Genomic DNA, 15,726 nt, shown 5'->3' on the forward strand with positions numbered 1-15,726 from the left:
TGACTCACCCAGACTTGTTTTTGTTATCTACTTATTGTTATTTTTACATTAATTCCTTTATTGTTTCTGTCTGCAACACTCGTGACAGTGCCAATAATGGAGTTGACCATCCATCTTCCTCTCCCTCCCTTTCTCCAGATCATTTACATATCCTTAAAAGCCTGCTGCAAAACAAACTGCTGCATTTCCCTTACAGTGATAAATCCAATCGGAAAGAAAGACTCTTAACGATGTGTCACTCAACTCCCCCCCTACCCCACCCCCATGTTAGCATACAAGCCAGTCTTGATAGATAGAGAGGTCCTAACAGAGATGGAGTGGTTGAATCACTGCCTTTGTGTCTCACGTTAATCAGCCTCACTGGCACAGTGGTAGTTGTTTGTACTCGTGTATGTGTGTGTAGGTGAGAGAGAAATGAAATGGAGTATTCACACTGAATACTTTTAGCTGCTTCTAAAGATACTTCCATGTTCGACCTCTTTCAAACTGTACTCACTGTACATACTGTTTCTTGAAACCTCACCTGCATCCAAGGGAACATTTTGTTCATCTTGCTGTAAGAATATACACCATCTCATCTCAAACTTTTTCTGTGGTGCCTCTTTGGAAGCCAAAGAATATCTAAATCTACGTTCTCATCACGTAGCAGTCACTCCCCACTCCTCCCTGCGTTTAGCTTGGTGTTTCTTTGTGGTAAACAGAAGACGCCAAATATCAAAGCTGTATGTAGTCCACATTGACACTATCTATTCCAGTTGGCTGTCTGAATTAAGCTTTGTCATATTTCAAATCCGACTTACGTGTGTGTGTGTGTGCGTGTGTGTGTGTGTGTGTGTGTGTGTGTGAGAGAGAGTGTGCTTTTGTTGTGTGTTATGTGCTTGACTGATGCGAATTCCTTGCCAAATTTGCAACTCATTAAATTACCATACTGTATCAACTAGCACATGCCTGGTGCAGCCTTGATTGACCATTTCACTACTTTGCTAACAGTCTGGCATGGTGAAATGAGTGAGTGAGTGAGTGAGTGAATGAATGAGTGAGTGAGCGAGCACTGGCTGTGTTCACCTCAGAGGAAATCTAAATGCTGAGTAATACTGCCACTGCCAAGATGGGAGCAAGAATTATGACTCCCCTTTGCACGACTGGCTGGCTAATAATGGCTCTATTTTGGTCCTCCTGCTGAATCATGCCCCCTGAATGGGTCATCGCTTTCCTCCCTTGATCTCTCCTCGCTCCCTGATTTATCCTTGCTCTCTATCTCACACACACACTCACCCTCTCTTCCTGTCTGCGCAGATCCACTCTCCTCTCTTACCTCTACATTTCTTTTTTTCCACCAATCTTCCTTGTTCCTCAGTAATGCATCTCTTCATCCATGAGAAGTTAATTTTGTGAATGGGCAGCAGCATGACTCATTAAGCCGCCAGAGATGAACGCTCTTCATAGACCAGACGTCTCTAGCTATTTATAAACACAGCCAAAATATGGGTGAGAAAGAGGCCAAAAGGTATTTGAGCATGTTTGAGGTGAAGCCCTGGGTTTTAGTCTTACCATAAATGATGCTCTTTCTCTAAAGGGTTGCGAACAAAAAGAAAATCTTTCCCTTGTTGCAGACAACAATGTGTTTGTTCTGTAATTTTGTTGCTCGGGCTACATTGTAATTAGGGTGAAATGCTATTAATTCTACACCACAACTTTTGGAGGCCTGCGTGGGGTGTGCAGCTCATTAGAACTCAAAATAGATCAGATTCTGGTCTCATAAGGACTCCCTTAATTGCTTTGTGTGATGTAAGCATTTGTAAGACCGAAACAGAAACACAGAGTTCAACACAGTTTGCCTCTTTGTCAAGGAAAACGATAACCCATAACTTAACCTGCAGCGTGACTCGGTATTCTTCCTCTTTGTCTTCTTTCTTTCTTCTCTTCTTGGCTCTAAGGTAGCTGGCAGTCTCTCAGCTTTGATCAAAATGCACTAAACACAGCTTGTGCTTCAGATGTTCTAGCCTGTAACTACACTGAGTGAGCGGTTCTCTCAAAGCCCTGCTTGAAAATAAAGACACGTCAAAATGTAGAAGGCGTTCATGACCCGTTCCTCAGTCCATCTCTCTGTGGATTAAGTCCATATTCTCATTTGCACTTGAAAGAAAGTAATCCCTCGCTTTCTGTCATGAAATGGACAGAATAAGAAGATGAGAGTTGTCAGGCTTCCTTGAGCTGTACCTCCTCGCTAGGATCCTCCACACATGAGTACCGTTGATTACCTCTCTGGATCCATGTCTGATGAGTGTCTCCTGTCACAGAGGCTTTGATGTTCCCTGTTACTCTATTGATTGATTCATAATTTAAAGAATATATATGTATAACCTTTAAATGGTGCCTGCACTTGCAACCATTTTCTCCCTTATCTGAGCACTGAATGTGGACAAAAGAGGAGGAAAAAGGTTTCTGCTCTGGTAGAGAGGCAAATACGCCTCTTGAACAGGAGCCAGGAACTCAGATCAATAAGATGATCAGCAACAACAGAAAAGTACAAACAGAGAACCCATCTCACAAAGTTTCCCCTGAGTTATGCTTATACATCTTTAGCAACCAGCTACATTTATCAAGTTGTAAAACAAATGCTGTTTCTGCCTAATGTCCCATCATAATTGACATGGGATATTAGCTCACCACTTCTGCTAATTAGGTCATTAACCAATAAAAGTAAGTTCATTATGTGATAATAATAATAGTTAATACATTGGAAAACACTTGCCTTAATCAGCTTGTTGTCATGTAACAAATGGGTAGGAATATATGCTGTCATATATGCATGATGTTGCTGCCATACTTTGACCTTGAGATGTTGATTCATGCACATACTACAAGCAGACTTGTGTGACCAAGTAGCTTCATCATCTGTCTAAGACTAGAGCAGGTGCAGCAGGAATCAGGAGATTAGAGGGATAGATGATAGATGTTTAAAAGGTGAAATTCTACATTTTTATTTTTTTCAACAAATCCCACGAAAAGACAAGTATTGTCTGTGTTGTTGTCCAAAAACAATAAAAAACACAGCAGTGAATCACACTGTTGCACTAGATGACATGTTCCTTCCTTACATTACATTGATTTCACATACACCGTCCGGCTCTAAATGTGTATTAATTCACAGATGGAAATAGTCCCCCACAAATACACAATTTACTCCTGTTTGAATAAGATATGCTTAAAACGAAGAGTGCCCGGCTGTTTAAGGGAATTATTTTTTATTTGAAAAAAAAAAAACATTGTTGGTTTTGGTCTTAATTAATCATTGTTGGCAGTAATAATGACACACTGGTGTAGTTTGAGGAGGTTCAGAATGGGGCATGCCGTCAATGTTATTTTAATCTTTGTAACAGAATTTATAAAGGATGATGTCAAAAACTAAGTAATATTAATGGATTTCCATGGATTTCCTTATTTAGAGGGTATACTCTGGTTGTCAGTAGATGAAAGTCTTTAATTGTTGAATATTTACTATATTTAATATTTGTTGAATACAGACTGAAGTTATATTGTTGAAACATAGTGTTGACCTTTAATGATTTAATCACCAAAAATCTATGTGATTATGAAATTGCACTTAAAGGTATGTGTGTGTATATATATATATAGTATATATAGAATTCCATGATGGTAATGCAGTAAAGAAAGATTATTATATAAATAATTATGTCTCTCCATCTTTTCTAGCCATCACCTACACACCCAATTACAAGAAGACCCCTCCTCCGGTCCCGCCCCGTACCACCTCCAAACCCCTCATCTCCATCACGGCCCAGAGCAGCACCGAATCCACCCAGGACGCCTACCACGAGGGAAGGCACCCTCATGGTGGAATGTGGGCCCCTGACGGCCTCAGCCTGGGGCTGGGCCCAAGCAGGGCCCTCTATAACTCCACTGACAGCCTGGACAGCACCAAGGCTGTGACCATAGCCATGGAGGCGGCTGGGGTCATGGCTGGAAAAAGACACCCGTCCACAGACAGCCACAGCTCGGTGCTCACCTGCGATAAGGCCATCCTGGTGTCCAAGGCTGAGGAGTATTTGAAGACACCTCGATCCTCTATAGGGATACAGGTCAGTCCTGTATCACATAGGATGGAATGAGTTCTAAAATTCTTACATCTCGCTCACACATACATTCCACTCAGAAACAGTGCTCTCTTTCAAGCAGCTAAAAATAGAAAGAGTGAGTCATCTTACCGCAATCCATCAATTAAGATTCAACTCGTGCTGGAGCAGGTTTTAGTGAATGGTAGTTCACTCCATGGTTCATTCACTCCCTTTCCACTTACTGTATCATTACTCTTTCTCGCCAATCTCACAGTCTTCAGGCTCCTTCTCTCCTTCTCTCTCTTTCTCTCCCTTCTTCTTTTTTTTCTCTCTTTGTCTCTCCCCTCCTCCAACTCTGTTTGATCTTATCGTGGATTTGTCGGCCCCATTCTCTGACACTGGCTGAGGTTCTGGTGTTCGATCTCCAGTTGCAGTCGAAAGGTTGCAGGTCTGCTGCAGAACAAAGAGTGAGGGCTGTGTGGCAGCTCACACCACATCACCTCATATCCATTTATAGAGTTTTATCAAAGCAGAATATCAAAGTCACTGTGTGGATTTGAGAATTTGAAAGTCGTATTTTCTCTTGCTCTGTTCGTAGGGAGCAGTAATTTTGTTTTTCTGTATTCATCTTGGTTCATAATATTCAGCTTTCAACCCCTTTGTATCATCATTACCCCCTCGTCCACATTTACTTTCTTCCATTAGTCTTTCCCCCATCTATTTAGTATTTTATGCCATTTACAAAATTTGTATTCTCTTTCCCACACATAAATCCATAAATTCACAAACTCACTCTCTTGTCTGCTGACCGTCCAATTTGCAAAGTCTAGGGCAAAGCTGAACTTGACAACCTTTCAAATATTTGAAGAAGAAAAAAATAGCAGACCACTTCATTAATCTCATTCCGGAGGTGTTTGAATGTCGTTGGGTGCTGTTCAAGTTTCTTGTAAAAATAAGTCAAGCACACCTTAAAGGGTAATTGCTTTGGGTTTTTTCAGGTGATATTAAGAAAGTCCTTTGGCTGGAGATCGGTCTAACACCTAAATTACACTGAAGTCATTGACTGTCAGATGTTGCCATTGGGGAGTCAGCCAGCGAATAAATGATCCCTTCAAAGTCAATTGATCCCTGCTACACTCGCTACATTGTATCACATCCAAACTCCAAGAGAATAACCAGCAGCAAGTTTTGCCCAGACATTACATTCCACTGTAATGTGTAAATGGGAGCAATTAAAAATAGCCTCCAACACATGAGTTCTCGCAGCCCATTAAAATTTTGCACTATAATTTATCCTGCATTCGTTGTGTTAAAGTAACCTGGTTTCTGTCGGCTTTCTGCAGGAACATGAAACATAATCATAAAACTTAATGTAAACAAGGAATGTAATTTCCTTAATTAAGGTGAGGGATTAAGAGAAACCTGCTTACCAAAGCAAATGCCTGCAGAAGAAACTCTTGGTCACAAATACACACAGCTATATTTTTAACAGCTGGGCACCCTGGTGGTCATAATGTTATGCAGCCCCATACGCAACAAACTGTGATGACACCTTTCTATTAGAACCAGCATTAGCTTTTTCATCAATTTGAGAAAAAATCATTACTCAATTAATCAATCTGGACTCTCCTGGAATCTCTTTTACAGACTGTTACAGTGAAGTTGTCGAGTGTTTGTGTGTGTGTGTGTGTGTGTGTGTGTGTGTGTGTGTGTGTGTGTGTCTGTGTGTCTGTGGAAAACATTACTGGCCCTAGACATATTTTCACACCTTAGATATCTGAATTATTTTATGGCTTGGTGATATTTTAATGGCCCCGTTTATTGATCACTAGATTCAAACTTTAAGTTGCATTTGCACTATGGCCGTCTAAATAAATCAAATAATAAACTTATTCATTCCTAAATCTAAAGTGCAACTAAAATACAATGTGTAACATTTAGGAGCATCTATTGGCAGAAATTTAATATGATATTCATCAGTATGTTTTCATTAGTTTATAATCATCTGGATATGGAAATTGTTGTGTTTTCTTTACCTTAGAATGAGCTGTTTTTATCTACAGACACTGCTGGTGGCCTTCCATGGAGCCTGCCATGTCTCTACAGTAGCCTAGAAGGGACAAACCAAATACTGGCTCTGGAAAGGGCATTTTTCACGAGTTTTGTGGTTACCGTAGTTTCTCCTACACATTTCACAACCCATTATCATTCCCATGTCGTCAAACGTGAGTCAGACGTGAGCAGTGTTCAGTTAGTCGCAATCTGCAACTTCACCTCTAGATCCCACTAACTCCTACACACTAGTCCTTCAAATAAGTCTGTTGTCTCAGCTAAACAGACTACAGAGCCTTTATCAGCATAGTCTCTATCTGAGCCACCAACAGTAATCACTAATACAAGTAAATCCCAGCCTTGTTTGAAAAATATAATAGGCGTTAGGGGAGAAATTAGATGAGTGTAAATGCGGGTTTCACAGTAACCAGCTTACATTAATTTCCTACCTCATGTAAACACAGTGATTCACCCTCCCACATGCAAAACACTAATTTATCCTGCATTCATTCATTTGCTCACTCTGCCCCCAAAGTGTTCAGTCCCTGACTCATTTATGTACTTGATACAGTACTTACAGTTTCTGTTTCCTGGTAGTCAGGGTCAGTCATCCAGGCATGATCAGGGCACAGTAATGAGTGCTAATTTTAAATAGCAGAACCGCAACATTAAAACCTCATTGTCATGCTTCACCAAACTTCATACTGGGCAACACTCAATAGGGGGCACCATCTTTTCAAATCAACGCACATGTAACTTCGGCTAATTCATTAGTGTAGAGCAGAAAGAGCAGGAACTGTTGAGAAGAAGCAAGGGTGAATTTAGGAAGGAGTCGCCAGAGTACAAGTAAATGTATGTAAAAATTATACTGGCTTTCAAATTGACTCCAGTGATGTGTGTAAAGTCCATACGCACTTTCAGTTATCAGTGCCGGTCTAGTAAAGGTTTACATTCACAGAAACATCCAAGAGGGAAATGTAGAGATGCAATCCAACCCACCAACATCAACCCACCAACACTTTAAATGTCTGACTACCAGAGCATTGTAAGGTGGGGTCAGTTATTCTGGAGAAAGTGGGTTGTTGAGTCTCATTCTCATGAATTATGGTAAATTCAAAACAAACAAAGTGGCTCAGAGCGAGCCACACAAAATAGAAAATGTATACCCAATACATTTAATTTTGACTACATTTAGAGCAACAACAATAAATACATATTTAGTCATTCTACACTAGAATTGTACTCCCTGCAGTACGGGGAAGGCTTGAAAAGCATATTTCAACCTTCATGTTGGAAAATAAAATGTAGTCCTTTATTTAACTAGGCACTAAAATTTCCCTTGAAGTTTTCTTAAAATAAAATAAAAAATATTCTGTTACTAATTCAGAGTTATAGTTTATTGTTATTTAAATTAGATTTGAGTTAGTTGAGTTTGTGAGCAGTTGTTACATTCCAGAGGAAGAGACAACCACTCCATATAAATGCATTGCTCACTCAATAAACCACAAAATAAGAGAGTCCCTGGTGCAACACATTATTGTCGTGAGATGATGACAATGATGTCTTGGGACTTGGCAAATAATGATTTATCAATAATTCAGACGTATGGACATTGTATCATATGGCCAATCAGTCTGCTTCATCTACTACTGGAAGTATAATTAACCTGAATTAGCCTGACTCTGTATTGATTTGCCATTTCCTTTCAGCCCTATCTTAGAGGAGGTCAGAATATTTTCAATCTTTGATCTTTGACCTTGTGGACGTGGTGTTTTCTTGACTTCCTGTACTCCTTAAGGACCACTTTATTGCTACTTTAGATAACCTTTTGCTACCCAGGAGCGAAGACATGTTTGTGTTCTAAAGTACAGATTGATTTATTTACAAAAATAGTTTTAATTGGAGCCATAATGAGGTTGCATAAAGAGGAAGTCAAAGCTTTTAACCTTAAACGCAGTCATTGGCTAGGAAAAGTCACCAGGTGGTGTTTGTGTGTTTTGGATGAAAGGCACTGTGGTTCAACTTTATGCTGATGCTCACAGTTTCCACACCTGTGCTGACGTTGTGACTGTAATTACTGATGCAGAGTGTGTGTGTGTGTGCTTATACAAGTGTGTGTGCACATCGCCGTATCTCTATGTACGTATACCAAAACATCTTCAGGGTAGGCAAGCCTATTGGACATAAATCTCACAGCCTCCTGGATGTTTTGTCTTCCTTCAGTCCTCATCCATCACAGACATGAAACTCATTCTCTTTTCATGAGGTGGACTTTGCTCTGCTTCTAACACAAAGTAATGGAGGTCACCTCGGCAAGCTGCTCCGCACTCATTTCCTCCCTGCTAACAGCGTCTCCCAAACGGCCTGACAGAATATAAAATGGCTCTCCAAATATGTCATTCCCCAGCTTTAATACTGACCACTCTACACCAAAGGTAGGGTTGACATTTCCTCACAACAGAGGAAGCCTTATTTTGAACCACTGCCTTTGACTCACTCTCATAGTCATGATACTACATTGAGCTGAAGATTTATGAATGTCAGACGCTCTAAAGGCCTCATAGGGACATTTCTGGATGGCTCTTGCAATCATTTTGGTGGAAAAAACAAGGATGATATTCCTTGTACTCTTTTAGACAACCACCTACTGTAAAATCACCCTGTAGTCATACTACTACTACTACAGTTATCCCATAATATATGAACTATATATGATTCATTTAGAGAGATGAGATCATGGGTGATTTTACAGTATATGGTTGTCTAATAGTAATATTGCAGGTGTATTTATGAAAAATCATGTAACTATAATAAGAAGAATAATAGAATAATGGATACTATACTTATAAGACGGGAAATAAAGAGAAAGGTGCAAAAAAGGTAACTGATAAAGGTTATTATCTTGTTTGCTCAAGATGATAACTTGTGTGCACAAGATAATTATCTTGTTTGCACAAGATAAAAAATATCACCTTACAGGCCTTTAGGGGCTCCGTACATAATCCAAAGCATTACACAGCGACCATACATCTCTCTCTGGCCAGTCTGTACCATCAAACTTTTGATTTACAGACCATTTCTGGTACAGTTCCAGTGAAAAAAAACGGCTCAGTGGGCACTAAAGAAGAAATACTGAAATGACAAAAAAAAGACAAAGAAAGGCTTAAGATAGCAAAAGAAAGAAAAAGATTGTGACAGTAAGCCAGCAGGAAATTGTGAATGCTAGACAAAGAGAGAAGAGAAAGCAAAGAAATTAAACGAGAAGGAGATGAGCAATTGGAGAAACAGCGAATAAGTGACAGATGGAAAAGCGTAGCAAAACTGGTGAGTACTGACAGGGTTTCCATAAAGCCAGTAAAACATGGGGCTCCAGGGAGTGGTGCAGGCAGCGATAAAGAGTCTCTGAGCCTGGGTGGCTGGATCAGGATCGCAGCCATGCAGGGGCAAACAGGATCACCATCACTCATTCTTCCTTCACATCCCATAATGTCCACTAATGTTGCCCTATCTGTCACTGTGTAACGTTGGTCACACAGCTGTTACTACATGAGAAAGAACAGTCCAAAGTACCTGACCTTACGTTAAGTAAGAAGCATTTGTCTTGGTGATTTTGCCAGATGTGTTACTTATGGAATAGGAAGTGAATAACTAAACAGATATTTTTTTGGTATTTGGGGGTGGTGCAACAAGTTGCAAGTTACTTGTTATCAAAAAGGCATCTGTTTCTCTCACCTAATGAATGTAAGTCCAACATTCACACTCTTTTTAGCTTTTGTTTGGTCTAAACCAGCTTCTGAGAAGAATTAACTGGCTCTATAGCAGCTAAATGCTGGTACTATGTGAGCCGGCTAGTTGCTGACTTTGTCTGCCTCATAAAAGTGTTGGACAGGTAGTGAACAGAGGGTGTATCAGAGCTTTATCACTTAAAACACTGCCTATGTTCAGAAAGGATGCTAATTAGAGTGGTGTGAGTGAACCAAAACCGTAAAGCTGTGGGCTGTAAATCCAAAACAATGAGCTGAAATGAGCTCAAATTTCCATAAAGCTGAAGGCAACTGCAGAGTCAGGTGATAATTTTATGTGGGGTTGTAATTACAAGTCTGCCCCTTCCCATTACACATTGTCATTTGAACCATTGTTCATATAAAAATATTGATTAGCAGCTTTAACCTAATGGAGTCCTGCCTACTGGGGCAAAACTGTTTCATAATAAAAAGAACTGTAGCACAAAAAAAGCCCATACCTTCCTTTTTCTTGCTTATTGTACTGTATATTTGATGTGATAAATCATATGACCTGGATTTGTATCACATAACAACACAGCACTGTAGCACTGTAACAGTTTAGCAGGCCGACAAAATATTCTAAAGATTACAAAACATTCAGTCAGCCATGAACATTTATACCTAAAATTAACTTTTGTAAGACATTATATAGTATGTAATGTAACATACAGCACATCTACTTTAATTTTTCAGATTAATTTGCTCTGCAGGAAACCTCCTCAGTCTTGTTGCCTTTGCTGCCTCCATAAATCATACAATGTTAACTTTCTGACAGGCAGTGTACAGTTAAAGTGCTCCATCCAGTCCCAAACCAATAAACCCAGAAGCACCGGGGAATGGTAGCTCACATAATGAGAAGCATTTTTGGTTTGTATCATTTCTTCGCATTAGGTGGAAGCAGCCACGGACTCTGAATCTGAAAGCAAAGGCTTGCGGGAGTACCACTCTGTTGGGATCCAGGTGGAGGACAACAAGAAAGGGTAAGATAATAGCTCTGGGATTTTAAGCTCATTAGAAAACCTCAATCTTCAATATTTGCTTTCACTATTATGAACAATAGTCCCATTGTCTCTGCCCTTATTTGGCCTGTGTGTGTGTGTGTGTGTGTGTGTGTGTGTGTGTGTGTGTGTGTGTGTGTGTGTGTGTGTGTGTGTGTGTGCATCTGTGTCTTTCTACTTCAGACAGGGCAGGTTTAAACGCTCAAACAGTGTGACTGCAGCTGTGCAGGCTGACATGGAGTTGGAGGGCTTCCCCATCATGGAGGACAAGGGCCTGCAGTTCGGCGGGGGGTTCCAGCGTCACTCAGAGCCCAGCACGCCCACCCAGTATGGAGCAGTGCGAACCGTACGTACCCAGGGGCTCTTCAGCTACCGTGAGGATTACCGTACCCCTGCTGAACCCCCTAGCCCCAGGGAGACCACCAGCGAGAACACTTGGCAGCTGGAACCCCCTTCCCCACGGGAGAATGCGGCCTCGTCAGGCGAGTCGGGCAGGGCATCCCCCTCCCTGAGGAGGGACGGGAGCTGGTTCATGCAACTGCTCCACACGGAGACCAAGAGGATTGAGGGCTGGTGTAAGGAGATGGAGGCAGAAGCTGAAGAGAATGACCTGTCAGAGGAAAGTGAGTGTTATGCTGAAAGCTCCTTTTGTGCAGGCAGATTGAACGATGAATTTTTTTTTAATGCGCTGAATGTGTGGCACTCTACTGTATGTGTTGTACTTGATATTTTATGTGTGTTTCAGTCCTAGGTAAAATCCGGAGTGCAGTGGGAAGTGCTCAGCTGCTCATGTCTCAGAAATTCCAGCAATTCTACTGGCTGTGTCAGCAAAACCTGGTAAGAACCCTATCAAAGAGAGGGGTGTGTGTGTGTGGTGGTGTGTGTGTGTGTGTGTGTGTGTGTGTGTGTGTGTGTGTGTGTGCGCGTGTGTGTCTGTGTGTATGTGTGTGTGTTCTAAGATTTGTCTGAATTGATTTGTCCTCCTAACTACATTTTTCATTGTCCTTCATGCTAACACTATCCATGACATTCACTGACAATTAGGGACAGTAAGTCTTTATGCAGCGTACATAATTTGTGTATGATTACCCATGAGTAGCAAAACATACACCAAAAAGAAAAGTGGAAAGAAGTTTACAAAGGAATAAAGGTGGGAGAAATAGACCAGCTGCCATTTTCATTATTCAAACCAATATATATTATACACTTCTGTCATATTGCAGTATATAAATCATTTCTGAGTCTTAGTAGAAAAGTCAGATTTTGTTATGGCAACACAGACAAACTTAACATTCATGTCACATGTTGCTCAGCTCCACTTTTGTAGCCCATTCGTAAGCTCCAGATCAGAATTTAAATAATGAGACTCTATTCAGCATGTTCCTTTATGCACAAGTCATCAAATGAGTATGATGCTGCTGCGTAGTGCACAAAGCATACACAGGCTGCGCTGTGAAATTAACTTTTATCATTAGAAACAGTTCCACACTCCTTTATGTGTTCTCACAACCTTTGTTCTTGAACCTTCAATACACACATTTATAGCTTTAGCCGGCACTAACTAACTGAATCAAAGCTCCCTGAATATCATTGATTGTGGAAGGCTACAACACTGAGAATCAATAGCTATCTAGCACATTTATATGTGACCTGAATGTTTTCAAATGAACAGTACACGAGCGTGGATGGGTGTGTGTTCAGTAATGCAGCTTTGTCCTGAGAAGAGAAGAACAGAAGCCTGAGCCAAACCTGGGTTCAAACAGATCTAAATATCCAGACACCAGCCGCTCTATTGCTCATCCAGTGCAGGAACACGCACAGGGTCAGGGATTTCTGCCTCATATTTTTCATGCACTGTTCACAACTTGTTTTGTTGATCTGAGCCAAGTACCCAATATCTCAAATGAAGTTGGTGCGGAGTTATGAGATAGTGTTGCTGTTTTTTGCAATGAGCAGCAGAAACCGCTCATTCAGTAGGAGTAGGGAGTAGGAGTTGCACAGGGATTAGATTCCGTGAACCAGCCTTCTAGACCAAGTCAAGCATTATTTTGTCCCACTGAAGGACACCGTGTCATGCAAGTTTACTTAACGTTTTTATTTGAAAAACCTACAGCATTTCTCCACATGAAGAATGGAACAATATTCACTTCACACTTGGACTTCCTTTGTGAAATAAATGCCCACAAATTAGAAGCTTAAAGATATGTCTAATTGCGCTAATCGACCTGCTTCTCTCTCCCTCATGGATCAACTTTCATAAAACTTGACTTAAAAATACTCTAAAAGAGAGACAAACAGTGTGCATGGAGCACTTCTCTGGGAGGAGCTCCAGGATTAAAAGCAAACACTGACACAGCTGAGGCTTAAAACTCACTGACTCCTCCTAAATCTGCCAGCTCGAGATAGTTGAAGCCATAAGACTTCTGAGACAGTTTGCAGAGCATCACAAGTTCAAGGGTCAAAATAAAGCTGATGAAGTGCTGTGGCACTCCCTCTGTAATTACAGATAGCAGAAGTGTGTTCTGTTCCCAGCTTACCTTACATGATGGATACAGTGATATTTGAAATGTGGAGTAATTTAGATACATTCTTTTGCTGTACAAAAGAGCATTATACTAATCTCATAATACTTTACAAATATCAAAACAAAACACAGACTCTCTATTGGAATATTATGCAAATTTGGAGGATTTGGTTCATGTTATATGAGATTTCAAAAAAATCAAGTAAAATAAGGTTACTGTAAACTTAAATCTCTGTATCACTGGCACAATTAGAAAAAACTGATCCAATTTAAAGTCATCTGATGGATTGTAATTTAAGGAAATAGCCAAATATAATGTCCACTTTTCATTCAAATTTTGAGCTTGTTTTTTGTGATGCCTTAACATTTTGTTGTGTTTAAAGTGAAAATTATATATTTCTTCTTAAAACATGTGGCAGGGCATAATGCCACACTCCAATGCAGAAAGAACCACTGCAAACGGTGATCATTTAAATTATGTAACGAATCACCCACGACTGTAGCATAGAGAATACCAGGCGCTGCTGACATATTGTAAATCTATTGGACCATCAAACAGCAACACTCCTCACCAGCCACCTAATCTAAATGTCACAAGATTCAGAGTGTAAGTGTGGGAATGTCTCTGGGGTTATTGAGTCGACACGTCCCATCACATGTATTGTTCAAGTAGGTCTGCGATTTCTGAAATCTTTCTGATGCAGCTTAAGTTGCTGATTCTGCTGCATTCTGAGACAGACTGGAAGAAATCTGCAGCAGGTTGACTCAACCTCAAGTACAATTAGTTGCATTTATAATCACAGAATTTTGTGCAAGAACATCATACAGTATGTGAATAGGGAGAGATAATGGAAATTTGGCAAATACTCGGCCAAAGGAGGACATGGGCCTGCAGACTCCAAGTCCACAGAGGTCTGACAGGTTTTCTTAACATTTATCTGGAACACATGAAAACCCGGGCCACTGCGGTAAGGACTCAGCCTATATGGGGCGTGCACTCTACCAGTTGAGCTATTGTGCGCTCCAGACAACCAGACAATCTGAATGAATTTCTGCCCTGGACTTTTTAGAGTCATAATGAACAGTTTCCCGAGTGCTCATTTTCTTAATAATAGTGGGAAAAGTGCTCTCATTCATGGATTCAACATTGCCTCTTAAACGTCCAGTCCTTGTTATTATTAGCACCATGTTGTATAAAAATGGTCCTGAATAAATTGTGGTGTGTATGGAGCTCCTTGTATGATGAGGCCATTGTTGAGACAACACTGTCTTTCACAACAGTGTTATACTATAGACCAGTTGTTTCTGCTCAGAGAACCAATTTCTGATTGAATTTCTGCACTGGACTTTTGATAGTTAAAAGTGAAAATAAATTCAAATCAGTAATTAAGATTAATGATATGCACACATTCAGTTCAAGATCATTTTCACAAATTAGCGTTATTTTGTCATGTTACAGCCACACACAGATTAAACACAAAGCAAAGATTGCACAGATTTAATATTAAATGTTATTAATAGTTGTAATCTTTGTTTTAGAATATAATGTGAATCACTGACCTTGTTTTCCACAGCAAATGTTTTGGACTACAAAGTTTCACGCCATTATTATGGTTTTCTAAACAGACCATGTGTCTCATAAACTTTGATTCCTTGAGAGAGCTACTTAGTAACATACCGTATGTGAGCTTGTTTTTTCTGGTAACATATACAGTCATAGTTCATGTATTTTTACTGACTCATCACGCTCATTTGCTGTTTGCATTTCTGCGTGTATTATAGTAACAAAACAGCTTATGTGTTTTCATTTCATACATCTCTGTTCGTATCCATAAATGTTTGTCTTATAAACAATGAACATGTGGCCAGGGGAGACAGAATTCATGGAAAAAAAGTTGTATTTATGGATTCATACATTTGAAATTACCTCAAAATTCTATTATTGACATCAAGTATTACCACAGAATCGCATCCAATCCAATCCAACTTTATTTGTTAAGCACCCGCATGACTCATTAAAACCTGCAGCAACTGCAGGGCCCGTTGCAGAGACAATGAGGCGCTCCGCAAGCTGATGTTTCTTTCATGTCAGGAAGTGATGAAAAGGACTGAACTGACAAAGGCAGTTTATTATTTCTGAGCTCATTCATGGAAATAAGACAGGATTGTTCTCTGTAACAAGTTATCAGTCATTTCAACCGAAATCCCCCAGACTCGTCTGTTTTGAGTCTGATAAGGACATCTAGTGGATCTAAGCTGAAGTACAGTAAGTAGTCACCACAGACATT

At 40.2% G+C, this 15,726-nt stretch overlaps 1 protein-coding gene across 1 annotated transcript in view; it reads left to right on the forward strand.

Annotated features, from left to right (window-relative positions):
* dlgap2a (discs, large (Drosophila) homolog-associated protein 2a) overlaps positions 1-15,726 on the forward strand; it is a 153,062-nt gene that overhangs the window by 131,510 nt on the left and 5,826 nt on the right. The window contains exons 12-15 of the mRNA XM_051391711.1: positions 3,718-4,103; positions 10,808-10,896; positions 11,098-11,537; positions 11,660-11,751. Coding sequence (XP_051247671.1) covers positions 3,718-4,103; positions 10,808-10,896; positions 11,098-11,537; positions 11,660-11,751 — 1,007 coding nt within the window. The remainder of the gene's footprint in view (positions 1-3,717; positions 4,104-10,807; positions 10,897-11,097; positions 11,538-11,659; positions 11,752-15,726) is intronic.

The sequence above is a fragment of the Dicentrarchus labrax genome, unplaced genomic scaffold (genome assembly GCF_905237075.1).
Source record: "Dicentrarchus labrax unplaced genomic scaffold, dlabrax2021, whole genome shotgun sequence".
Taxonomy (NCBI): domain Eukaryota; kingdom Metazoa; phylum Chordata; class Actinopteri; family Moronidae; genus Dicentrarchus; species Dicentrarchus labrax.